Here is a 27,561-nt window from a genome sequence, read left to right as displayed (position 1 = left end):
AATACCATTGTGTATGTTCAAAACCAATGCCCTCATCAAGCAATGGACTCCAAGACTCCCGAAGAAATGTTCACTGGTAAGAAACTCGATGTCTCTCATTTTAGAATTTTTCGAAGTCCTGTATATTTTCACATGCCAAAAGAGAAAAGAAGAAAATTGGGTGCATCTGGGAAGAAAGGAACCTTTGTGGGGTATAGTGAAAATTCTAAGAGGTATAGAATTTATGTGGCTGGTCAAAAGGAAGTTGAGATAAGTCATGATGTCACATTCGACGAAGATATGGCCCTCAGGAAGATCAACAACCTTCCTATCCTAAGAAAGGACAAAGAAGCTGACATCGGAAATCAGGGTGCAAAAGAAGACGAAACGATGCCTGATGTTGATGAACCTATGGATCCTATTGATCATCTTCATGATTCCTCCTCCTCCAAAAGGAGACCCTCATGGCTTAGGGAGACTCTCGAAGATGCCGAGAGACACATTGCACCAAGGGGGAATTTCTGTGAAAGCAAGAAGCCGAACATGTATCAAGGATATCTGACTGCCATGAGCAATATCATTCAAAATGAACCTTAATCATTCGAAGAAGCCATGAAGCATCAAGTATGGAAGGATGCTATGAATGAAGAATACGAGTCAATTATAAAGAATGATGTCTGGGATGTGGTCCCTAGACCCCAGGACAAATCGGTTGTCACCTTTAAGTGGCTCTACAAAATCAAGCATGGAGCTGATGGAAGTGCAGAAAAGTTCAAGGCTTGCTTTGTTGCTCGAGGCTTCTCTCAAAAGGAAGGTGTAGATTACGATGAGATATTTGGACCTGTTGCCGAATACACCACCATCCGCTCGATCATAGCCTTTGCTGCTTCGCAAGGATGGAACCTACATCAGATGGATGTCAAGACGACTTTCTTGCATGGTTCAATTAAAGAGGAAGTCTATGTGGAACAACCCGAGGGGTTTGAGGTTCATGATCGGGAATCTCATGTATGCAGGTTGAAGAAATCTCTCTATGGATTGAAGCAAGCACCTCGGGCTTAGCATGAGAGGATCGATAGCTATTCGATGAAGCTGGGATTCACTAGAAGTGAATTCAATTCGAACCTTTACTTTAAGGTTGAAAATGATAAACCTCTCATTCTAGTACTTTATGTGGATGACCTCTTTCTAAGAAGTGCAAACCCTCTCATTCACAAATGTATGATGGAGTTTGCTTCTGAATTTGAGATGCAGGACCTAGGACTGATGCACAATTTCCTAGGGTTGGAGGTTTGGCAAAAGGCAGGTGAAATTTTCCTCTCTCAAGGAAAATATGTTGTGAAGATATTGAAAAGATTTGGGATGGTGGACTGCAAGCCTGTGACTGCTCCGATGGAACTTAACTTTAAGAAGTTATGTGGTAATGCTGCTAGACCTGAATTTGGAAATGCTTCTAAGTATTGTCAACTCCTAAGAGCACTGATGTTCTTGGTGAACTCCCGTCGGGACATATGTTTTGCAGTTAACACATTGAGCCAATATATGGTTGAGCCTCATCATATACATTGGATTGGTGCCAGGAATCTTCTGAGATATCTTTGGGGAACAATCACTCATGGACTGAGATACATTGTCGGAGATGGGAGGCTGCATGGTTATTCTGATGCTGATTGGGCTGATAGTGTGGTGGATTGCAAGATCACTTTTGCATGCTATTTTTCTTTGTGTTCTGCCTCGATATCCTGGATGAGCAGGAAGCAGAAATCGGTTACCTTGAGCACCGCCGAGGCTGAATACAAAGCTGCTAGTATGGCCTCCTCTGAAGCTGTCTAGTTGAGGAAGCTCTTCAGTGAGCTATTTGGACATGTGCTGGATACGACCGTGATCCTCTACGACAACCAGAGTGGGATCTGATTATTAGAGAATTCCATGTTTCATGTTTGCTCCAAGCATATAGATATCATGTACCACTTTATCCGGGATATGGTACAATGAGGAGCAATAAGGCTCCATCACATTGGGACTGATGAGCAGGTCGCCAATATTCTGGCAAAGCCCTTGGGGAAGGTCAAGTTCTCGGCCTTTCGAGAACGACTTGGAGTCATGGAGAGACCTTCTTATGAGGGTCCTGTATGAGATGGACATTGAGCGCTGGGAGCTCCGGGGGGCTTGGAGTATTTCTTGGTGCAATGAGAAACCATAGGGTGAGTGGTTCAGCCTTCCCCTAGTGGTTCGCTGTGTACAGGGTGAGTGGTTCATCCTTCCCCTATGATACCCCTTGGCGACATGTAGGCAGGATGAGTGGTTCGTCCTTCTCCTGCTGAGACATCCTACCCATGCAGTTTGGCACTCATGGGAAGTGTCTCTCATCTGGTCAATGAGTGGGGAATCAGGATAAGGACCATAGTACTACCGATGGAACCATCGTGTACTACCGTACTCCCTATGTTAGGATGACTGATATTGATCTGGGATCAATGGGAATTGACTTCGGGTCAGTAAGAGTGGTATGAAAAGATCTCTTTTGATTGGAACTGACTTCGAGTCAGTAAGAATGGTATGACACACTCTCCTTCGATTGGGACTGGCTTCAGGTTAGTAGAGAATGGTATGATACATTCTCGATTACTTCTTCTTTATAGTTCAGCAGAGCAGAGCAGTGCATAGATGGCAGAGGTAGTACAAATTGGCAGATGGATTAGCAGATGGTGTTCTCCGTAGTTGAGAGGGAGTGTTAAAATTGGTAACTAGGGCCAAACTCCACATGGGTAATCTTATTTATGACAACTGATATTTTTTGTAGATTCCTATCTCCGAGCAGTGTAGGATTGATCCAAAGATCATCTAATTCTGACATGTACAAATGAAGTTATGAATTTATTTTGATTATGGTCAAATTGTCAAGGTTGGCCAACAAACTTATGTAGGCTCAGAAGCCCAACAATCACGTCTATTCATGCTCAATGTTGAATATAAATAGAATGTGACCTAGCCTCATTTGGACGCACTCATCTTCACACTTCTCTCTCTCTCTCCTCATTGATTGGGTACGGATTTTTGGGCCTCTCTCTCTCCACACGTCTGAAATTTCAAGAGGCCAGAATTTTAGGAGAGCGAAATTTCAGGAGGCCGAAATTTCAGGAGACCAAAGTTTTGGCCAATTTGACCAACGTTGATTACAGCTAGGGATAACCGCAAGTGGGCTGTTTGAACTTCTACCAGACTTTGACTGGGCTGAATTTCACTGTTTTGAGGGTTGTTTTATCTTGCTGCTTGGAGGCCGAAGTTGACTGAAGTTGATCGATTTGCTGAGGGTCAAATATACCCTATTGACCAGCGTTGACTTTTCTGGTTAGGGCCTTTTGCTGCTGTTATAAATTATCAGATTTGTAAATTGTACTATCTCTCCCTGTTGAACTATTGAAGACTAAAATAAGATTTGATCTAGGGTTTCCCCACTTGGGGATTGTCCTTGGATGGTGCCACATCTTGTGTCCTCTTGTCTTGGCCTGTCTTCTATTGTTTATGTTTATGTTCTATCTGCATTTTACTATCATAATGATGTGATTGCTAATCTAAATATTGATATTGAGCTAATAAAGAAATTGAAGTAAAATTTCTCTAAAGCATAGAACATACCATTGTTTCCTAAAATTAACATGGTATCAGAGGTGAGGTGAAGACAAAGCCCAAACAATGGTGAAAGAGCAATCACCAAAGACAGTTGGACAAGGACAAAAGGTTCAATGGGTTCCTCATCCTACTTCCCGGCTAAAGACAACCTCCATGATAAATATGACAATCATGGATGGAAGATGTCTCTTGATTTGACCTTGGAAGAAAAAGAAGTGATGGACTATGTGTAGGGTAAAATCCCTGAACCTCCTTCAAATGCATCAGCTGCTGCAAAAACCAAGTACAATAGGGCTGAAGTCAAAGAAAAGAAGATTATCAGGGATTCTATTGACAAGCATCTGGTGGCCTACATCTCCGAATTGAAGACCTCCAAGGAGATCTAGGACAGGTTGGTTGGGATGTTCAAGGTTAGTAATGCTAATCAAATTCTATTACTCAAGAATAAGTTGAAGGATATTAAAAGGGGCAAGGATGAGGATATTCAATCCTATTTCTTGAGAATTATTGAGATCAAGAATGATCTACTCATGAATGGAGAAGTCATTCCTGACAGAGAACTTACTCTCACCACCCTTGGAGGACTCCCACTTGAGTGGTATGTATTTAGAACCACCGTCCACAACAATGATCGAATTTCAGGGTTTGAAGAATTGATGTCAAGATGCATTAAAGAAGAAACAAGAATGGGGGAGCAAGAAATGCCTTCTAATAGAAGCAACCCGATTGCATTCTCCGCTCATGCCAAAAGGAGAAATAGTGCAGGGTCTAAAGGTCATTTCCATGGAAAGCCTACATCTAAGGGAGGAAGGAAGGGTAGGTGCTTTGTTTGCAATATGTTTGGCCACTATGCAAGGGAGTGTCCAAATAGAAGGGACACATTGCATGATGATGATCACAATCATTCCAGGGGCAACTTTAAGTCTTTAACAACAATGATTAAAGGAATGGTAGGTCCAATGGCAAAGGAAAAAGGCATGCGGGACATCAAGGAAATGGTCGACCCTCCAAGAAATCAAGGAACTCCAGGTATGAAGAATAAAATGTTGTTAACAATAAGCAAAAAGATTACTATCTTATATCGGCCCTCTCTATTGCCTCTCCTCAGGACACTTTGAGAAATTGGCTGATTGATATTGGTGCCTCAAGGCACTTCATCGGATGCAAGGAAGCCCTCTCTAATCTGATAGAAAAGGAGACAAACTTAGTAACACCATTCATTTGCAAGAATTACCAGATGTACCTAATCTCAAGAACCTGGTGTCCATTTCAACCATGGAGGACAAAGGATTCAAGGTGGCATTCATCGATGGAAAGGTATGTGTTTGGAAAAGAAATTTTAAAGATGCTTTTCATCTTGGGTTCAGGGTTGACACTTTGTATCAAGTTGGAGGAAGTCCATTAGGAGCCATGTCTTGCAACACATCTCTACAATCTAAACTATGGCACCGGAGGTTTGCCCATCTTCATTATAAGGCCCTACCCAATGCGAGACAGATGGTGATAGGTATGCCCGAGTTCAAAGTAGAGCATGAAGGTGTATATTTGGGATGTGCTGAACGAAACTTACAAGGAGACCATTCCCCTCACATAATAGCAAGACCACAGATATATTGCAATTGATCCACTCCGCCATATCTGGTATGATGCCTGTAAACTCTTTGGGAGGATACTTATATTATCTCACCTTTATAGATGATTATTCTCACAAAACCTGGATCTACTTCTTGAAGAAGAAGGATGAAGTGTTCGCCTGGTTCCGACACTTCAAGGCCTTGATTGAAAACTAATCCGAGAAGAAAATCAAGATATTGAGAATTGATAATGGGACCGAGTACGAATCCAATGAATTCCAAGATTATTGCAGAGAAGCTGGCATTAAGAGGGAGACTGCAACGCCATACACTCCTGAGCAGAATGGTGTGGCTGAAAGGAAGAATCGCTCTATTGTAGAAGCAGTTCGTGGCATGGTTCATGGTTAAGGACTTCCAAAGTTCCTATGGGTTGAAGCTACAAATACCGCTGTATATGTTCAAAACTGATGCCCTCATCAAGCATTGGACTCCAAGACTCTTGAAGAAATGTTCAATAGGAAGAAACCCGATGTCTCTTATTTTAGAATTTTTGAAAGTCTCGTATATTTTCATGTGTCGAAAGAGAAAAGAAGCAAATTGAGTGCATCTCGGAAGAAAGGAACCTTTGTGGGGTATTGTGAAAATTCTAAGGGATATAGAATATTTGTGGTTGGTCAAAAGGAAGTTGAAATAAGTCATGATGTCACCTTCGACGAAGATATGGCCCTCGGGAAGATCAACAACCTTCCTATCCTAAGGAAGGAAAAAGAAGTTGACATTGGAAATCTAGGTGCAAAAGAAGACAAAACGATGCCTGATGTTGATGAACCTATGGATCCTATTGATCCTCCTCCTCGTGAGCCCTCCTCATCCAAAAGGAGACGCTCATGGCTTAGGGATTCTCTCGAGGATGCGGAGAGACACATTGCAGCAAGGGGGACTTTCCTTGAATACAAGAATCCGAATAGGTATCAAGGATATCTGACTGCCATGTGTTGAAATTTCTAAGTATTACCCGTTAGAAATTTTATCTTTATTCTCTGGTTTATTTCGCATACTTGTTTAATTACTAACAAGTTATTTACTCATATAAACACTGAAATAAACACAATATAGTCTCAACCATCTATATATCAACAACTGAAAGAAATAGACAAACACACAAGTGACACCGTTATTTTTGGACAATCATCCCCGAAAAAACCCAACTTGGGAAAACGGTGCAACAATTCTGAGGGTTATATTATTATGCAGTATTTCTGAGTATAACTAGGTGCGAAACTGTCTCACCCTTCATAGAAAATAATCTGGCAATAATACCTCTCTATTTGGAAGCAGATAGTCTATAAGTGACTAGAGGAGTCAGTTCGACAGTTGGGTGAGATGGCATTGCATGGGCTCAGAGATCAGGATAGGTTGGAAGGTGCTTCCAACTATGTCATATGGAAGATCAAAATCTTAGCTATTCTGGAGGATTATGATCTCGAGGCCTACGTCAAAAGTGTTGTAGTTGTTCCAACTGACAACAATCAAAAGAAGAAGTACAAGTCCGAGCAGGGGAAGGCAAAGAGGCTCATTCTCGATGGAGTTCGAGATCATGTGGTCTCAGACTTGCAGGGCAAGGATACAACCCGAGAGATGTGGGAAGCCTTGTCTTCTCTATATGAAGGCTCTTCCGAATAGTGGAAGATGTATTTGGAGAAAAAGTTGCAGTGGACTTTGATGTAGAAAGGAGAAGGGGTGAATCTCTTTCTTCAATGTCTTCAGGACACTAGAGACCAGCTTACTGCAGTGGGGTCCACTCCTCAGCCAACCACAATAGTGAGGATAGCCCTAAATGGAGTCTCGGATGAATGGCAAATTTTCGTCCAAAGCATATTGGGTAGGGAAAAACTACCTTCATGGGAGGAGATGTGGGTGGCTCTTCAACTGGAGGAGTTAAGGAGGGACCTAGTGAAGGTCAACCTTAGTGGCAGCAGTGGGAGTGGCACAAAGACGAAGGAGGAGGAGAACGTGGCTCTAGCATTAAAAGGACAACAAAATCCCAAGCGAAAGAAGGACATTTCGAAGGTGAAATGTTTCAGTTATGGCGAGATGGGCCACTATGCATCCCAATGTCCCTTGAAGAAAAAGGATAAGGATGAGAAACATGATCCTAACGTTACTTCAACAAAGATTGACAAGGATGAGTTTGCCATGAGTGCCCACGCATCTCCAGGTGGGAGATGGGGCGATATTGAGCTGTAGTCGGGAGGACTACATGTGGGCAGGATCCTTGAGGAGTCCACCTCTTAGATCAATTCCTTGTTGCGAGAATGCAATATTCAACAGTAGCGAGATTGACTTAGTGTCAGATGATGCAATGGAGTGTTTGAAGGACAGATGCAGTAGCTTGGGACCAGAGACTGATCAGCGTAGAGCAAGGTTGGCAGCAGTGCAGGAGTCAGCAGCAACATAGAAGATTCGGAGGTTCAGAATCACCAGCAGACAGATTTCAACATTCAGTGTATTACGCTGAACACAGTTAAGTTCAACTAATTTTGGATGTTTTTTCTGTTGTTTCTCTTAGCAATTGAGATGTAGATAGATGTAGCAGTGGCAGTGGTAGTGTCATGGGCAACAGTACACTAGCAGCAGCAATAGTGCAGAAAACAAGTGCTTCAAAAACAAAGTAGCATGCAAGTGGACATTGTTGCTAGAGCCCTTTCCTCTCTAAGAGGGAGTGTTTGTTTTTGGTAGCATTGGAAGTGCTCTAGCCTTGAAAATTGGTGGAAAGTCTAAGGCACATGAGTTCTAAAGAACCCAGAAACTGTTTGGTGAAATTCCACCCGAATTGTATTTTATTAAAATAATTAATATTTTTAATGGAGTTCCTAAATCTAAACTTAGGGAAATTAAAATATTAATGGGTATTAATCAAAATATGGGTGAGAATGATCTAGAAGGCGGATCAAGTCATGTTTTAATCTTAGCCATTGATTAGAGACTTAATCTTGGCCATTGAAGACTCAACAGGAAAAGTATAAAATGAAGGCTTGGGGTTCATTTAGAAACACATACACAAAGATTGAGGAAACTGATTTTTTGAGGTGAGAAGTTCTTAGGAGGAAAATCGAGGGGAGATCTTGCAACTGAGGGGCAATGAGAATCCGAAAGGACTTTCCGGATAATACAGATAGAGAGGCGAAGAGAGCTTGCAGAGAGGCAACACAATAGCTAAGAGAGTTGATGTAGAAACGCTGCCTGTCACACAGAATATAAAACTTTCGGAACAACCGAAATTGTCGGGAACTACCGGAACTGCCAGTACTGCCAGTACAGTAATATCGCAGTCATGGAAATGTGTACGCGAGATTGACTTAGTGTCAGATGATGCAATGGAGTGTTTGAAGGACAGATGCAGTAGCTTGGGACCAGAGACTGATCAGCGTAGAGCAAGGTTGGCAGCAGTGCAGGAGTCAGCAGCAACATAGAAGATTCGGAGGTTCAGAATCACCAGCAGACAGATTTCAACATTCAGTGTATTACGCTGAACACAGTTAAGTTCAACTAATTTTGGATGTTTTTTCTGTTGTTTCTCTTAGCAATTGAGATGTAGATAGATGTAGCAGTGGCAGTGGTAGTGTCATGGGCAACAGTACACTAGCAGCAGCAATAGTGCAGAAAACAAGTGCTTCAAAAACAAAGTAGCATGCAAGTGGACATTGTTGCTAGAGCCCTTTCCTCTCTAAGAGGGAGTGTTTGTTTTTGGTAGCATTGGAAGTGCTCTAGCCTTGAAAATTGGTGGAAAGTCTAAGGCACATGAGTTCTAAAGAACCCAGAAACTGTTTGGTGAAATTCCACCCGAATTGTATTTTATTAAAATAATTAATATTTTTAATGGAGTTCCTAAATCTAAACTTAGGGAAATTAAAATATTAATGGGTATTAATCAAAATATGGGTGAGAATGATCTAGAAGGCGGATCAAGTCATGTTTTAATCTTAGCCATTGATTAGAGACTTAATCTTGGCCATTGAAGACTCAACAGGAAAAGTATAAAATGAAGGCTTGGGGTTCATTTAGAAACACATACACAAAGATTGAGGAAACTGATTTTTTGAGGTGAGAAGTTCTTAGGAGGAAAATCGAGGGGAGATCTTGCAACTGAGGGGCAATGAGAATCCGAAAGGACTTTCCGGATAATACAGATAGAGAGGCGAAGAGAGCTTGCAGAGAGGCAACACAATAGCTAAGAGAGTTGATGTAGAAACGCTGCCTGTCACACAGAATATAAAACTTTCGGAACAACCGAAATTGTCGGGAACTACCGGAACTGCCAGTACTGCCGAACAACCGGGGGAGCAGACGCAGAGGGCATAGAAGGTGGTGTAGAGCTGATGCAGAGCCAACGTAGAAATAGTCGGGGTTAGCCAATCTTGTGCCAGATCAGTCGAAATTCTGCCAGGTGAAGTGAGGTAAAACTCACGCAGATTTTCTGCTAGTATTTTCTCTGTAAAGGATTTCTAGATGAGCATCCTAGATTTGTATTTAGATATTTCTCCTGCATAATAATAAACCCATAGAGCTGCTGCACCGCTTTTCCCGCATTGGGTTTTTCTGGGGACTATTGTGTCCAATTATAAGTGCATCCTATATATCTTGTTCTTTGCTCTGTTTTCTATTTCATGAGATCAAATATTTAATTAGTGTAGGCTGCATAAGTAATTTGCTTCAATATTCAGAAGAATAACTTGATGAATGTAATTTAAAAATCAAGTAGGTGAAGTAGATTCGGATTTGTTGCAGTAGGGGTTCCTTCAAGTCAAGGAATTTTCACATCTCCAACAAGGGTGAAACTTGCATCACACTGGACACATCGACACGCTCCTCACACTCCTATGTGCCCACAATCTCATGTTCAACCTCCTCCTCAGGCTCCTAATATCTAAAGCCAGGTCTCCACTAGTAAAAGCGCCTCTTGGTCTCACCCTCTAACTGTCCCTGTCCTATCTGCTCCTTTTGAGGAGATTCGATGCCGTGATTTTGTCGACTTTTCCCACACAATGTAGATGGATGCACCCCCACGACCTACACACCTCTAGTTCCTTTGCTATAAGGATGAGGATGGATCTGGTCCGACACCTTCCTCAACTAGGCCAATCTCTCATCGTTCCAATGGATTCCACCCCAAAATTCCTGCATACTAAATCTTCCTTGAGCCATAGGTTGTTTATGGTTTAACCCATCACTGTGCATACATGCCCAAATCTTCCATGATCTAGTTGCCTACCCCACAATTGGCCAAGATCATGGCTTTGATACCACCATAGTATTCTAAATTGAATTTACAGTAGATAATAGATGCATGAACTAAGTTATAGCAAATAAATTTTCCTACACATGCAACAGTCAATAAAACACAAGAAATAGGGCGAATAACTGAGCTATTTTATTAATGTGGAGAATTTAGGACATAATGAGTAAGAACAATAGAACCTAGGCTTTCTATGGAAACACCAAGTGAAATCTTGCTGACCCAAGTGGTGGAAATGGTCCCAGAATAAACTGTGTTCTTTTCCAACAATTTCGGCTGCTGATTGTTGGATGGAACTAGTCATCCTAATCAAAATAATGCCTAGAATGCTCTGAAATTGCAGTTGGAAGTTTCTCTCCTCAAACCCAAAAAAACCCAAAAAAGGTTTGACCTATATCCAAGCCAAAGTCGAATCCACAAAATGATGCAAATTCCCCAGCTAACCAACAATTCTCCCTGCTATAAGAATGAGAATTTCAGGCCCAAATATCACTCGGAAAATTCTGCAAAATTAGTCGGAGACTCCTCTCAATAAACCCATAAAAAACCAGAAAGGGTTTGGGATGAATCCACCGACCTCCAGTGACCCCCAACAAGTGCAAATTACCTAATTTGGCCATAAAAGGCCCCACAAAACTGATACTGTTGAATTAAGCCCAAATCCACCATTGGAAATCTCCCCCAACTTCCTTGAGGAATATCTCAAATCTATGGCTCTTATCTCTCCTCAACCTCTTTTCCTTCATCCCTTGTGCAAGCCTACATGGAGACCCCTGCACACTTCCATAATTGTAGAATTTCGACCCCAAGAATTCTCTCAAACTCAACCCTACTAATCACAAAAAATCCTCAGTCTAAATTAGGGGGAAACCCCAGCAAATCCTTTGGTGCTCTACCCCTTCGTAACTGAGCTCCCCACAAACAATTCAAACCACTTCTGTACCTTGGAAGAAATACGTAGCAGCTGACATAACCTGCAAATACGCCTGATGGAAACTCTGAATTGAACTCCCCAAATTGCCTCACTAGGGAGACACTCTAAGTTCTCCGAAATGAGGGTGGAATTTCTGCTTGGAATTTCCTTTTGCTGAACAACATGATTGTCTTGACTAAGCAACTCAAGAGAACTAATGTTAAATTATCAAATGATCAAAGATGTCTCAAATGAGAGCCTCCTTGCTCTATTTATAATTGTTGGCCTCTCTCTCCCTTGGTGGCCCCCACTTTCGACCAGTGCACCCTCTTTCTTTTTCTGTCTCTTGCTCCACATGTGTGCATTCCCTTTTTGTCTCTCTTGTGTCCCCCACCTGCCAATGAGTTGCAATATTTCCTTTTCATCCAAGCTCCTCAAGCCGAAATCATCTCCAAAACTCGAACTACAAAATTGTACTATGCCTAGCACCTCCCCAATAAACTTCGTTAATCTCCTCAAATGAAAAATCAAAATTGGGGATATTACAACCTGTCATATGTTCCCTCGCCTATCTGTTGAGATTGTATGTTTGAAGGTGGGCCATCCAATCCTAAAGGTATGTCTTTCATTGTGCAATTGGGTGCTTATGCTTGTTTTTCTGGAGCACACTTGGGTATGGATTACTTGGTGACTTAGAAGAAGGAAGGGTTTCGACTATAGTCTTGTTCCCTCGCCCTTAAATGGGGGGTTAATCCTCAACCCTAGTCCCGTGGGATCTCCCCTACTAGTTTATAGCTTTAGGATGGGCATTACTTAGGGAACCCTGATTTTGATAGCATGGTGTCGCTTTCCCATTCCATATTTTTCAATCCCCTCTGCACATTAGATGCCCTATTTCACTATCTTCCCTCTCTAGGTCCACATAACCACTAGGTCCACAAGGCTTTGGTACTCCCCCTCCCCTTATCCACATGTCTTGGTTGGGCTTGGAATGATGTCCGAAAGGTTGATGCAGGTAAAAAAAGAAGATAAAAGCATAATATGGCCATGTACAAAAGGAAATAATACCACAAAATGCAAAAGATGGCCAGGACAATAAAATTTAGCATTTGGGCAAAAGCCAAGCATGAGCTCTTCCTTGTATCATTATGGAAATCACCCTGGTTCCTAGGGCCCCTATAAGTGCCTCCTGCATCATTAAGGAACCCATGCATGTCGCAACCCCTGGTGGGTGATGAACTGCCCTACCTAAAGGGGGTAATCACTACTATATCATACACAACATGCTCTCATCTCCTGGAGCCCCGAGCAGTAAAATAAAAGAAAAATCAATAAAAGGCAAAAGGAAAATGAAGAAGGGTGAAAAAACAAAGGTCAGAGTAACTCATGTACCACAATTGCTCCCTCCTACTTTCATACACCCTAATATGTGGACATCGATGATCATTGCTACCCTTGAGCCCATGGAAATTGGCTTTGAAACCCTTGTGTCCCAATCCACCTCATCATTATTGACATGACACCTACTACTTGAAGGATGTACTTTGGACATGTCCTTCCCTTTAGGGGCTGAGAACACCTAATAGGGTTGTTTGTTAACTGCTCCTACCTAGGGAGGTAACACCATTACATGCTCAAAGCCCCAATTTTGGAAGGGAAACCCACTATAGAGTCTCATTTGTGCCCTTGACTAACAAGCTTGATTTACTTAGATGCACTAATGAGTTATTGTACCTGAAGGTGAGGAGACACATTGGATCTTATACAGGATTGGCAGGTGGTTCCATCGTGGGCTGGGCAACTAAATTCTGGCCCAAGCCCACCAGAGGATCATATTGACACTTGTAGGGGAAGCATTGGGAGCCATGGGTTTCCATCACGTGACAGAGCATTATCCTATGCCATGGGAAACCTCAGCACCTTCAACAACTTGTTCATTGCCCCACATTATATGCGAGATGATGCACTTGGACCAACAGTGCCCCCAGCTGGCTTAGCAGTATATACAGGGTTTGTTAGCTGATCCAAGGCCCAAAGGAAGTTTGTTTCATCCTTGAGACATGGGAGAGAAAGCACCATCTTCTGTGCCCTCATTTATGTAGGCTTATTTTACTTCAGGAGATCCATGAGACCACTAATTATGCCCTACAACCACTTTGGAGCACCACATGATATTTTACTTGGAGATCAAGAGGCCACTTCCTTGTTTATCATTCATGGATCCCTCACTCTCATTATGGCACTTTGAGGGCTCAATGAAGCCCTCCAACGGCCCCTCTACACCATCATTTCATCATTTCGGCTCATTTGGATGGCTTATTCTTCAATTTATGAGCTACTTGGTGGGCTTGTCACCAAGGATATGTTATTTTGCACATTAAAATAATTTTAGGGGCATCTTAGGCTAATTCGAATAGGATAGAGGATCATATAAATTTAGATCTCTCCCATTGAGAGAGATCATCATCATCACACTTGGATCTCTTTGTAAAAGAATTTCGCACTTCTCTCTCTTGGACGAAATTGGATATCTTTGATGCATTTCAATATTTTTGGGAGCTAATTTCGCTTTCTCTTGGAGCTGCCTCTTGATCTTTGGTTTGATATATCTCTTGTTATCTTGTAAGTGATTTTTGTTGAAGATTTTTCATAAAATAATGTCTAATGTGTGGAATTATTGCAACTAGCTAGTTCTTTTTTATTGAAAATCATTGTAAAGATTGTTAGATTGTGAAATTGCTCATGTTACTCATTGAATAACAAGTAGATAAATGTTCCTAGTCGATTGAAATTTGATTTTCTTCCATGAAACTCCTTAGATCTTGGGTGGGTAATTGTTGAAAAGTAGGTGTTAGGGCATCGCTTTTTCTAAAGACTATTTGTGAAACATCGCATCTGGGGTTATTGACAAGTTGAGAATTCTCAGGATGGACGAGTCAATGCATTCTATTCAACTCCATCAATTTACACCGATGCAAACAATGCTGCAAATGAAGCATGGCCCCTCAAACTTGATGATTACTTCCCGTGAGTAGAAATTGATTATGTCCATCTATGTTAGTGATTCCTGAATCCTCTTCATCTCCTGTGATTGTAATTGATAGAAATGTACAGGTATGCAGACTCTGAAAATGCTTATTGGACAGGATATTTCACCAGTAGGCCAGCTCTGAAGCGATATGTTCGCTTCCTGAGTGGTTACTATGTTGTAAGCATCTTAAAACCATATCTTTTTAACAATGCCATTTTATTTAACATCTCTGATTGAAGTTAATTTGCAAGATAAATGGAATCTGCAAGTAGTCATGGCATGATTTATATAAACAGGCCGCACGACAACTTGAGTTCCTAGTTGGGAGAAGAGATTCTGGCCCAAAAACAGACCTTCTAGGTGATGGTTTGGCTCTTGCACAGCATCATGATGCTGTTTCTGGCACTGAAAAGAACCATACAGCTAGTGACTATGCTAAACGTCTTGCAATCGGAGCTTCTCAGGTTTGGCCTTAGAGTAACCAATATTTGTTGCTTTTACAATTTCTTTTTATCTTTCAACATAGAAAAATAGGCATTGCATATTCTACATTCCATTCATACTGTATGTGTAGTGTAACAAACACTTATAATGACTTGGAACTTTTTTAGGCAGAAGAGGTAGTGAATTCAGCTCTTTCCTGCTTGACGAGTTCGAAATCTTATGGATGTCGGAACACATTGACAAAGTTTGAACAGGTACAGAAATCATTCACTTTTATTTCAAATATGAGAAGCGTCATAACCTACACCCTCTTTAGACTCAGCCTTTTTCTTCAATTCCAAATGGGTTCCAAACTTTCGTTATTAAGTTATTCCTACTTTCTAGGAATGGAACTTAAATATCTATATTTCTATCATTGTCTATTCTCAGGTATTAAGACACGTATGGAAATTGACAATAATTTATTGGATTCTAGTTTTGTGGAGTTATGGCTAGTTTCATGCAAATTTGGAGAAGTATTATAAATAACCAATGGTAGCATTGCACAATTGGTAAAATTCATGTTTTCCCAATTTGTCAAATCAATACCCTCTTCTACGACACATAATTGTGGACAAGCTATTACAGAAACAACAAGTTTATCATCAAATATTGTTAGGGAAAAGTTAACAGGATCTGGAATTAAGAAAAAATCAGTGAGGCAGAAGCACCAAGAGTTTGACTTGGATTGGGAAAAACTCGGGAATTACAAAAATATAAATTTTACACATTTTTACAAAAAAAAACGTTTTTCATGATATCCAATAAATCCCTGTCCATACAATGCACAATATCAATACATGTCCAAAATTTCATGTATAGATATCTCATATATGATATCAATTCAAAAAATGACAAGGTATTGGGCACTAGGAGCATCTATTTATAATATGTATAAAGTTAACCGTTACATCATGGATTAGCAGTCTTGAAAAGGTATTGCAAGATGCTAGAGTGGAACCACACAGGACAAGTGTCCACTGTCACCTTGGCATGAGTCCCCACACTTTAAGCTAACTCCTAAAATGCCACGGGAAGCTTCTCTACACAAACAAAAACCCCACCATAAGATTAGTAGACCGGTGCCTATAAATCTCTATTGGGTGATGGGGTCTAGGAGTTAATTTAGATGATTGCAAATTTGTAAATTGTATTCTACTGCACAGAAATTCATACCAGCAATTAGAACACTCAATAAACTGGAGAGTAAATCCTTGGAAAAACACAATATTGAGTGTAAAAGAGCCCTTACCAACTTTGATGCAATTATTCTTTATTGTGTCTTTGGTAGTTGGTTGAAAATAACTTATTTTCTTGCTGTTCTAAATATGCAAATTTGTAATTCTCCAAAAAAATGCAGAAATCAGCAAGCTAGGGACCACTTCAGGGCCAGCCACAGGCCTAAAAATTTGCAAATGAAGTATGACTTCGGGTTGGAGATGTTAGTACACTGAAATAGCTTTTCAATGAGCCTAATAGCACTTCAGAACACTGAGTATTTTAAAAGATACACAAATCTGGAGAATACTATTCAGTTTTGACATCAAATCCCCACCAGGGTGAAAACCCAGTTTTTTAATCTTGCAAATTTTTGGTCCCTAGAAAGCTTGGGATGGACTGGCAAGGGATCCTGAGTTGGTCTTCTGTTGGTGGCACAATATTCTCAGTCGGGAGCATAATGCAGCAGGGACCCATAGACATGAGGAGTACTACATGCTCCAGTTGGCAGTGGGAGGTAGGCAACAACTTCCTAACATTTCAGGCCTTCATCTACATAGTGGGACTGACCTTGGCATATGCAAGGGAAACAATAAGTTTCCTCCAAATGCCCACGGCTTAAAGAGGAAAATGGGCAGCCCTCTAGTGCACTCAACTTGGCTAAAATAAACCTCAAAAGGGCTCATGACAGACTTGGAAATCGAACCCCCAACATTTGCCAAAGGTCCTACAAACACTTGTTAGATGTTGTGGAGATTGCTATTCAATATCTGCCACACAAGAGTTAGCAAACAATCCAAACAATGACTGCAAAATAAGTTAAGTATTAGTGAAAAATCAACAAGTTAAAATGTATATGTACAATTATAATTTACGAAAGGCTAAGCTAAAGAGTGAGAGTAAACTCTCGCCTTTGCTTAGCCATGTTCAAGCAAATGAAAGAAATGAAGTACAATGTTTTTTAAAAGAAATTTAAATTTAGAAGTGCTTGGCTTGTGTACAAGCTATGTGCCAAAACCCCTGCAAAACCATTTTGTAAGATAAGACTATGAAGGCTCAAAGAACAAATGAGAGCTCCTTTAAGAATTAGTTCCATATAAATTTAACAATAAACAATGATAAGAAACTCTAGAGATTTATTTAAAACCAACTAGAGCATTCTATACCTACAGCATACTTCTAAATCAAATGTCAATGCAAGATAGCTCTACATTAACAAATCTACAAGAGCATATGGAAACAAATTAGATCAAAGCATGAGTAAAAAGAATTATACCAATGATCAACAATTCATCACACTCCCAAAGGAGGAACACCTCATGAATGAAACCCCAAAGTCTTTATTGATATTTTTGAAAGTGTGCAAGGCACCAACGCTTCCGCAATCATAATAGCTAGTAACAATATCATACAAATGAGAGCTCAAAGCTCTATTATATAGAACTATGAGAGCCAACCCCAATATAGAAGTGATTAAACAAGTGGCATGAGGTGACAATCCCAAAAAAAATTCGAACTTGTTGAATGGAGCTCCAATGCTGTTAAAATTGGACAACTAGGTCCAAACTCCATGTTCTGATGCTCAGATTAAGAGGCTAATATTTTTGTTGGATTCCTCTTTCTGAGAGGTGTAAAATCCATATAAAAATAGTCTTAATCCGATGAGCAGAACTTATATTTTGAATTTATTATTCTTAATAAATTATATGTGCAAGGTCAGCCAGTTTTGTAATGTAGGCTCACATGCCCAACAGATGTGTCACACACCCTCATTAATGGATATATATACAAGAAAAGTTGGAGAGAATTTGAACACAACACAACTCACATCTTCCTCTCTCATCCTAAAAGTACGAGCTACCTGGAGGGTTGTTGTGACATATGCTGGGCTGGCTGACCAAAGGAGACTTTGTTGGTTGAAGCATCCTGTTGACCGCCGAAACGAACACATACATTTTTCTTGTTTCTGATTTGTCTTCTGTAAGATCTGCTTATATGTTCTATCTGCATTTTGCTTATCTACATGTATGATTGCTGTGAGAAAAGTGAAATTGCTCTTAGCATAGAACATCTACAAAACTTTACATGGTATCAGAGCTGAGGTGAAGACAAACTCACTTCAAGTGATCTCCTCTCCACGTCTTGGGTTTTTGGAGAAGGAGATTCACACTAGATTTCACCGGCCTAGTATGATGCCCTAACATGATGCCCTAACGGAGAACGCAGTCATGAACTTATACGCTGTTCTAAGCAGCCCTAAACGCAGTTAATGGATGCCTTTATATAGAGGATCATATGCGTTGTTCATAAAGGATTATATACATTGTTGTCAAAGCACAGTTCATAGAGTATCTTACACGCAGATAATAATGACACGCAGCCATACGCTGGGAACGCAATATATATATGCTTCGCTGTAGAAATATTATGGAGCACAATATATACATATATGCGTTGTTCTTAAGAAACTTACACGCTGTATGATAAATGGTGGACGCAGTAATAAAAGGACACAGTCAACCGCAGTCTAAATTCCACAGTCCTGAGGTGTAGCTGGAGTTATATATACGTTGTGCAATTATTCGCTAGACAGTCCTGTACACATCGCATGAGGTTATATATATACACGCAGAGGTCCTGTACACGTCACAGAAGTCTTGTACGCATTGCAGAAGAGTTATATCAGCCGCAGAAGTTTTATACAATATTATATAAGTCACAGAGGTCCTGTACACATCGCTGAGGTTATATATATACAGCCAGAGGAAAGGCCCTAAATTACAGTCACGCATGCAAACCTATATGTTGTAGTGGATACGCTGGTTTCATGCCGTCATGAGAAATATTAACGCGTCAATGGTCATGCTTTCCACAGTCAACGTTACGCTGTAGTGGAGCCTAGCCGCAGTAAGGGAAGGAGTAAACGCAGTTTCTGCTAACAATGAAGACACATACGCATGTCATAAAGATCCGCAGGCAAAGGAAACAAAGATATTGTTACGCTGGAGATTATATATAGTTCTCACGCTGTCCACGATGGATTACACGTTGTACATGATGAGGTTATACGATGTCATAACGCAGTTACGGAAATTCAATGAGGTCATGTATACACAGGGAAATTCAACGCTATCATGTATACAGTAATATCGCAGTCATGGAAATGTGTACGCAGGGAATAATTTGTCATGTATACGCAGACATTAATATATGTTATGTATGTGCTGAGCGTCATGGTATACGCACAACATGGAAGATCTCATACGCTGTGTATAACACCGTACATGGAGACATATAAAATGCAATCTATACATGAAGCCGCAGCAAATGCACAAAGCCGAAGTCAGCGTATGGAGCCACAGCCAAATGCACGCAGCCACAATATGTTGACCTACGTAGTTAATGAAGACTCCTTCTACGCAGACATGGAGATATCAATATGTTGTAATATATACGCAATCACCAAGACATTTCTACGCTCTCTGCACGGTCAACGTAATTCATTTATATGCAGAGAGACCTTACAGTCAATGTAATTCCCTCATCTATACACAGGGTAGAGAGACCATACTCGTTGGCAAATTTCGCAAGAAATGAAGGCAACATACATGCGGAAATTATGCAAGAAATAAACAACGCAGCAAGACGTAGTAAGATCACTCAGGCAATGGTAGCCGCAGTAAGGAAGATAGTTACTCGCTGTAAATAGAGACACTTAACCACAGCAAGCTCAGCAGTAATGTCTCGGCATCAATTTAAGAATGAGCTTCTCAAATGTTGTCACAACGGTAATCTCTCAGTTATCATTACAGTTTCTATATAGTGTTTATGTAATCATGATGAAACTGTCATTATAATAATGAAGCCCTAAATGAAGCTATCTAACAAAAAGCATTGTGAAGATCTCAATAGATCTCATCATTGGGAAGATGCTGCTGTAACAACTTCAAAAGGTACAGCAAGCATGATCTCAGTAAAGGTGCAACTGTGGTGAATAATGTAATGGGCAGCATCATGATAAATGAGATCATGAGCATGGGCAGCATGATGCAGATCATGGACAACATGATGTAGATCATGGACAGCATGATGTATGGGCTGCACAGTGATGCATGAGATCAAGAGCAGCATGATGATGCATGATGCAGTATGAGTCAAATGAGTTCAAAGACTTTTGCAGAGAAGCTGGCATTAAAAGGGAGACTACCACTGCATATACTCCTGAGCAGAATGGTGTTGCTGAACGCAAGAATAGGACTATTGTGGAAGCTGCCCGTGCCATGCTATGTGACCATGGTCTTCCAAAGTTTCTGTGGGGAGAAGCTGCAAATACTGCTGTGTACATTCAAAACCGATGCCCTCATTCCGCTTTGGACTCCAAAACACCCGAAGAGGTTTTCTCTGGTAAGAAACCTGATGTCTCACATTTTAGAATTTTTGGATGTCCTGTCTATTTTCATGTGCCGAAAGAAAAGAGAAGTAAGCTGGATGCTACTGGGAAGAAAGGAATGTTTGTGGGCTACAGTGAGACTTCTAAGGCATATAGAGTCTATGTACCTGGTCAAAGGGAAAAGCCATGATGTCACTTTTGACGAAGATGCTTCCCTGAAGAAAGTAGTAGATCTTCCTAGATCTGAAGAAAACCATGAAGAAAGACCTGGAAATCTGGAAGAACCCCAGGATGAGACTATGCCTGATGTTGAAGGGCAAATGGACCCTATTGATCCTTCCCCTTCTCTAGGAAAGAGGCCACCATGGCTCAGGGACACCCTTGAAGATGCTGAGGGTCATGCTGCCCCAAGGGGAACATTCCGAGAAAGCAAGAAGCCGTGTAGATACCAAGGGTATCTAGCTGCCATGAGTACTATTATACAATCTGAACCTGGATCTTTTGAGGAAGCCATCAAGCATCAAGTCTGGAAGGATGCTATGCATGAAGAATATGAGGCTATTATGAAGAATGATGTCTGGGATGTGGTCCCGAGACCGAAGGACAAATCTGTTGTCACCGCTAAATGGCTCTACAAGATTAAACATGGATCTGATGGGAGTGCTGAAAAGTTTAAGGCAAGATTTGTTGCCCGTGGCTTCTCTCAAAAGGAAGGAATTGACTATGACGATATATTTGCACCTGTGGCTCGATATACCACCATCCGATCCATCATAGCCCTTGCTGCTACGCAAGGATGGAGTCTTCATCAGATGGATGTCAAGACCGCTTTTCTGCATGGTGCAATAAAGGAAGAGGTGTATGTAGAACAACCTCTGGGATTTGAAGTTCAAGATCGAGACACTTATGTCTGCAGGTTGAAGAAAGCCCTCTATGGGTTAAAGCAAACACCCAGAGCTTGGTATGAGAGGATGGATAGTTACTTGATGAAGCTGGGCTTCACTCAAAGCAATGCTGATCCAAACCTTTACTTTAAGGTTGAGGAAGGAAAGCCTCTCATTCTAGTGCTGTATGTGGACGACCTCTTCCTGACAGGTGATGACCCTCTCATTCATCAATGTAAGAGGGAGCTTGCTGCTGAGTTCGAGATGAAAGACCTAGGACTGATGTACTATTTCCTAGGCCTGGAGGTCTGGCAGAGACCTGGAGAGATTTTCCTTTCTCAAGGAAAGTATATTGTGAAGCTTCTGGAAAGATTTGGATGGTGGACTGTAAGTCCGTGTCGACACCAATGGAACTCAACTTTAAGAAGTTGAGTGGCAGCGCTGCAGGGCCTATCTTGGCCAATCCTACTGAGTATCGTCAACTCATAGGAGCTTTGATGTTCTTAGTGAACACCCGTCCGGACATATGTTCTGCAGTGAATACTTTGAGTCAACAGATGGTTGAGCCTCATCATTTTCACTGGGTTGGTGCCAAGAATCTTTTGAGATATCTTCGGGGCACGATAAACCATGGGCTGAGATACACTGCCGGGAGTGTGATACTCCGGGGATATACTGATGTCGATTGGGCTGGCAGTGTGGTGGATCGTAAGAGCACATTTGGATGCTGTTTCAATCTTGGTTCTGCTTCGATCTCATGGATGAGCAGGAAGCAGAAGTCGGTGGCTTTGAGCACCGCGGAGGCCGAATACATTGCTGCTAGTATGGCCTGTTGTGAAGCAGTTTGGTTGAGGAAGCTCTTTAGTGAGCTGTTCCAACATGTGCTAGATACCACTGTAATACTCTGTGATAATCAGAGTGGGATTCGTATGACTGAGAATCCTGTGTTCCACGACCGATCCAAGTATATTGATATCAGGTACCACTTTATCCGGGATATGGTAGAGCGAGGCGCCGTAAGGCTCGATCATATAGGAACTGATGAGCAGGTCGCGGATATTCTCACTAAGCCCCTGGGGAAGGTCAAGTTCCTAACCTTCCGTGAGAGTCTTGGTGTCGTGGAAAGACCCTATGATGTGGGTCCTGTTGGACGATGAGCTCTGGGAGCTCTGGGGGGCTTTGGGGATAGCTTCTCGGAGCTATAAGCACTCATAATGCTTCTGCCCCACCCTTGTGATTATTGAGCTGGTTCGCCACTCATTTAATCTGTGCCCCGTATGCATCCTACCCATTGAGTTCAGGGCTCATGGGAAGTACCTCTCATTTGGCCAATGAGGTGTGGAAAAGCTAGAGACTATTAGCAAAGATTGATGGATGCATCAGAGATTGCCGTACTCTCTATCTAGGATGGCATGGTCCAACCACTTGATCTGGGATCAAGATTTGTGAGGTCTGGGACCTCTGGACTGATTATGTCAGTCGGGGAATGATGTCTTTGTGACTGACCTACTTCTGTTCTGAAATAAAGAAGCCAGCAAAGCAAGTTTCGGCGGGATGACTCACGATGTTAATTGCACTAATAGATGGAGTTCTCCCTAGTTGAGAGGGAGTGTTAAAATTGGACAACTAGGTCCAAACTCCATGTTCTGATGCTCAGATTAAGAGGCTAATATTTTTGTTGGATTCCTCTTTCTGAGAGGTGTAAAATCCATATAAAAATAGTCTTAATCCGATGAGCTGAACTTATATTTTGAATTTATTATTCTTAATAAATTATATGTGCAAGGTCAGCCAGTTTTGTAATGTAGGCTCACATGCCCAACAGATGTGTCACACACCCTCATTAATGGATATATATACAGGAAAAGTTGGAGAGAATTTGAACACAACACAACTCACATCTTCCTCTCTCATCCTAAAAGTACGAGCTACCTGGAGGGTTGTTGTGACATATGCTGGGCTGGCTGACCAAAGGAGACTTTGCTGGTTGAAGCATCCTGTTGACCGCCGAAACGAACACATACATTTTTCTTGTTTCTGATTTGTCTTCTGTAAGATCTGCTTATATGTTCTATCTGCATTTTGCTTATCTACATGTATGATTGCTGTGAGAAAAGTGAAATTGCTCTTAGCATAGAACATCTACAAAACTTTACAAATGCCAAGTGTAAAAATCGAATTCTGGCAAGTGGACATCATTTTCTTCTTCCCTTATGTGTCAAATTCGAATTTTATGATGGAATCTCAAGTGTATATGGGTGGTAACCCATGTGGGGACAATTTCCCAAAAATCTCTACCAAATATTCTCCCAAATCCTCCCAAATGTGCATTAACTTCACAAATTCGAATATCCAAGTAAGTAGTTTTCTCATTTAATGCCAGAAATTCGATTTTGTTTGAGCACATGTCTTTTCCTTGATTTTAGGAGTCCACATCACCTTGGGACTTCACTTTAACTCCTTGATAATTTTCCACCTCATTTCCACAACATTTAACATGTGTGGATATATATTTTTCTCCATTTATTTAATTTCTGGCTTAATTAATTGTTAGATCTCCCACTAAACTTAGGAAAAGTGGGTTTTTAGAGTTTAAAAACACATTTTCAACCCCTCAAAGTGTGTCATAGTAGAAAGTTGAGGGTGAGAGGTGCAAATTTCATTACTCATACCCCATACAACTTCTCGAGACATCACTTATTACATTACAAATTCAAATTTTATTTCAATTTCCGCAATGTAGAAAATCTAAAAAATTAAAAAATGACTACTTGACCTAAGCAAATTCCACAAGTTTTTTTGTGTGATTTAATATGGTAATATACATCAACTCTAGACACTAAGATGTGTTAGGGGCTGAACCTTCAAACTGTCACCTCGGCTTTGGGGTAAAAAGTGAGTGAAAAAACCCAGAAAATTATCCGCTTCTAAAAAAGAAGGGATAATTAACCAGATAAGAAAACCACTCCAATGTGTAATCATTTGTTGATCGAGTCCCCACATCCTAGGCTCGTTACAGACTCAAAATCATCATTACTAGTATCACTTATTACAATTCCCCGCAGGGTGTGGAATCTGGGTACAAGAAAGATAATGCGAAAATAGAAGTAGAGTTAAAAAACTCTATTGATTGTTGACATCTGATGGTACAAGTGTCTTCTAGATCATCCTTGGGCATGGAGTCTTCATATAATCATCAAGTGCCACTCTAGTGGTCAACAGGGCCCATCCTTCTTCTTCACCAAAACAACTTATGAAGCAAAATGGCTAGAGTTGGGCTTGATGTGCCCAAGTGCCAGCAACTCATGAGTAACCCTCTCTATCTCATCCTAGTCTGCCTTGGGATGTCAGTAAGTGGTAGTGATCACTACCTATACCCCCGACTCCAACTCAATGGTATGCTCAAACCCCGGGTCAGGTGGTTGACCCGACAGTATGTCTCCAAACACTACTAGATACATGTCCAAAATGGCCTGTATATCTGGGTGCAGTGGCTTGGCCTAACCTCCAGCCTTTGAAATCCTTAACTCCACAACCCACTCAATGTCTCCATGTCTCAGATCCACCTCCATTCTGTGGGCTGAAACAATCTGTGGAGGGTATGAATGCATACCCCATAGCAAAACTGATTTGCCATCTAGACCTATGAACTTGTTGTAGCGGCTACCATTGTTGATAATATCGGCGATATTCGAAAATATCGCGATATTTTCGGCAAAACGATATATCGCCGAGAAAATATCGCGATATTTTCAAAAATATCGGCAAATATCGGAAAATATCGGCAAAATATCGGCTATATTTAAAAATCTGAAAAAATTATTTTTTATGCTTGCCGATATTTGCCGATATTTTGCCAATATTTTAGCCGATATTGCCGATAAGATATTTTCTGGACCCTCGCCGATATTTTGCCGATACCGATATTTTCAACACTGGCGGCTACAACCACCCTCCAAAATTTTGCCTATGCTTCAATTTTGGAGCCTTCCTTCTAAACCATAGCAACTTATCATCTTTCACTAATCCATGTACTTGTGCTTCGACTGAGCCTTATTCTTTTCAACCAGGCTTGTGTTTGCTCACTTAGTTCATTTTCTAACCCACAAGTCGATCTCCTGACTTAGTCCCTTAACAGTTTCGGGCTCGCCTTAGAGAACTGCGCAATTCTTGAGAGCAACTGGCCTTGCTGTTGGGAATTGCACAGTCTTGACTGCCAGCTAGCCTTGAGCTAAGAAATTGTGTAGACAACAGAGGAAGCCCAAAGACACTTAGCCTAGAAATTGTACAGACCTCACTGTGCTCAGAAACTGTGCAGTGCATGAGCCTGCGAGTTGCCTAGTCCTTCCCAGAACTGCGTAATCTTTCCACGTAATGAATGGTAATTTTTCCTGAAAAAACAAAAAAGCAAAATGAAAAAAACATCCCTAAAAAATATGGATCTATTTTTAGTGACCCGAGGAGGCACTTGCGTTATGTTGATTTTGAGTAGCATCGGATGTGCTTTAGCCATGAAATTTGGTGGAGAGGCTAAGGCACATGGGATCTTCAAGAACCAGAAATCATTGGAGAAATTCCACTCGGATGAAGAGTTATTAAAATAATTAATATTTTTAATGAGTTTCTAAGTCTAAACTTATGAAAATAAAAATATTAATGTGTATTAATAAAATATGGGTGAGAAAGTTCTAAGCAATGAGGATCAAACCAGTTTTAATCTTAGCTGTTGATTAGGGACTTAATCTCGGCTGTTGATTCATCAACAGGAAACATGTAAGAGGAGGCCCGAGAGTCAGTTGGGGCGAGGTTTGCTGAGGAAATCGAGTTAGTGATCAGAGTTGCAGTGAGGGGCATTTCAGGAAGGGATTTTCATCCGAGGCTGAAGAATACATAGAAGAGAGGCAGCGCAGTGCCGAGAGAGACAGTGCAGGCCCTAGAAGGGTTGACACTGAGGCTGAAGAGCTGACATAGAGGATGTAGAAGGCTGATGCAGGTGACACAAAAGTCGTAAAGGCTGATGTTGGGCCTTAGAGGTAGCGCTGGGGAGATTCTGTGGGGCAGACTGAGAGTAGATCAGTAGATTCTGAACCGGGGAGGGTGACGCAGATCCTGGAGGAGTGACACAGTTTCAGAGTAGTACTTGGAGCAACTGTCACTGTTCAGCATAGGGAACGGCCAGAGTCGCTGTGGGGTTTAATCATCCAGTTGCTGATTTGCCAGAATATCTGTCTCCGGATAGAGGTACTAATGTTGAGGATATTCTCTGTTGGGTGAGCCATTTTTGGCACCCTAGTTGTATTCACGAATCTGCTTAATAATACAAACCCTCTATATGCTGGACTGGTTTTCCCGAATTGGGTTTTTCCTGGGGCAATTGTCCAAAAATAGCGGTCTCCCTTGTGTTATTGTTTCTGTTTATTTCAGTGCATGATCTGTATATTTGTGAAGGCTACAGTAGTGTTTACTTCGATGTTTATGCAATTAAATAACTTGTTAATGTAAAGAACAAGTAGGAGATTGTAAACCAGTAATTGCAGTAGGAGTTTCTGATGTGTTAGATTCATAAATTTTCACATGGTATCAAAGGGATTGCAGATCATAGGTGACTAAAGACACCAGCTGAGAAATCTAAGAATTTGCAGCAGAGAAGTAGTTGTCCTGAGAGACAACATTGTTCTAGAGCCGGAGAGGCAGCAGGAGAAGGATGTAGTGCAAAAGAGGTGACACAGAGGTTCACGCAGTGCATGCGTCAGCATTCTGAGCCAGTAGAGGTGGACGCAGTAGTTGGGAGGAACCCACGCAGTAGCTGTGTTAGTCATCAGGGCTAGCGCAAAGGTAGAGGAGGGCAGATCAGGCTCACGCAGAGCCACGTCATCTTTCTGAACCAGGAAGGATTGATGCAATTGGTTGTGAGGAGCAGATTCAACCCACGCAGAGCTTGAAGTGCTCAGATTCTTCGAGTTGCTAAGGCTAAGGGAGCTGTGAGATTTTGATTTGTGGAGCTGGTGGAACGTTGTTTCTGTCGGTGCAGAACAATGTCTAAGGAGACGAAACCAAGGTAGAGGGATTCACTACCTCGACGGATTTCTAGCCAAGAAATCTAAATCCAGATTGCGGCAGCAAAGGAGGATTAGAGAGGAGCGATTCGACAGTTGGCCAG

The 27,561-nt window shown here is 41.3% G+C and overlaps 1 protein-coding gene across 1 annotated transcript in view; it reads left to right on the top strand.

Moving 5' to 3' along the window:
- The window catches only part of LOC149217702 (alpha-mannosidase-like), a 551,513-nt gene that overhangs the window by 54,817 nt on the left and 469,135 nt on the right, over positions 1–27,561 (top strand). The window contains exons 9-12 of the mRNA XM_089393048.1: positions 14,322–14,422; positions 14,510–14,603; positions 14,723–14,890; positions 15,038–15,124. Of these exons, the coding sequence (XP_089249174.1) occupies positions 14,322–14,422; positions 14,510–14,603; positions 14,723–14,890; positions 15,038–15,124 (450 nt within the window). The remainder of the gene's footprint in view (positions 1–14,321; positions 14,423–14,509; positions 14,604–14,722; positions 14,891–15,037; positions 15,125–27,561) is intronic.

The sequence above is a fragment of the Pinus tabuliformis genome, chromosome 1_1 (assembly GCF_031772625.1).
Source record: "Pinus tabuliformis cultivar Carrire ecotype Pingquan chromosome 1_1, CPIR1, whole genome shotgun sequence".
NCBI lineage: Eukaryota > Viridiplantae > Streptophyta > Pinopsida > Pinales > Pinaceae > Pinus > Pinus tabuliformis.
Note: the sequence above shows the minus strand (reverse complement) of the source record. Positions and strands in the feature narration are given on the sequence as shown.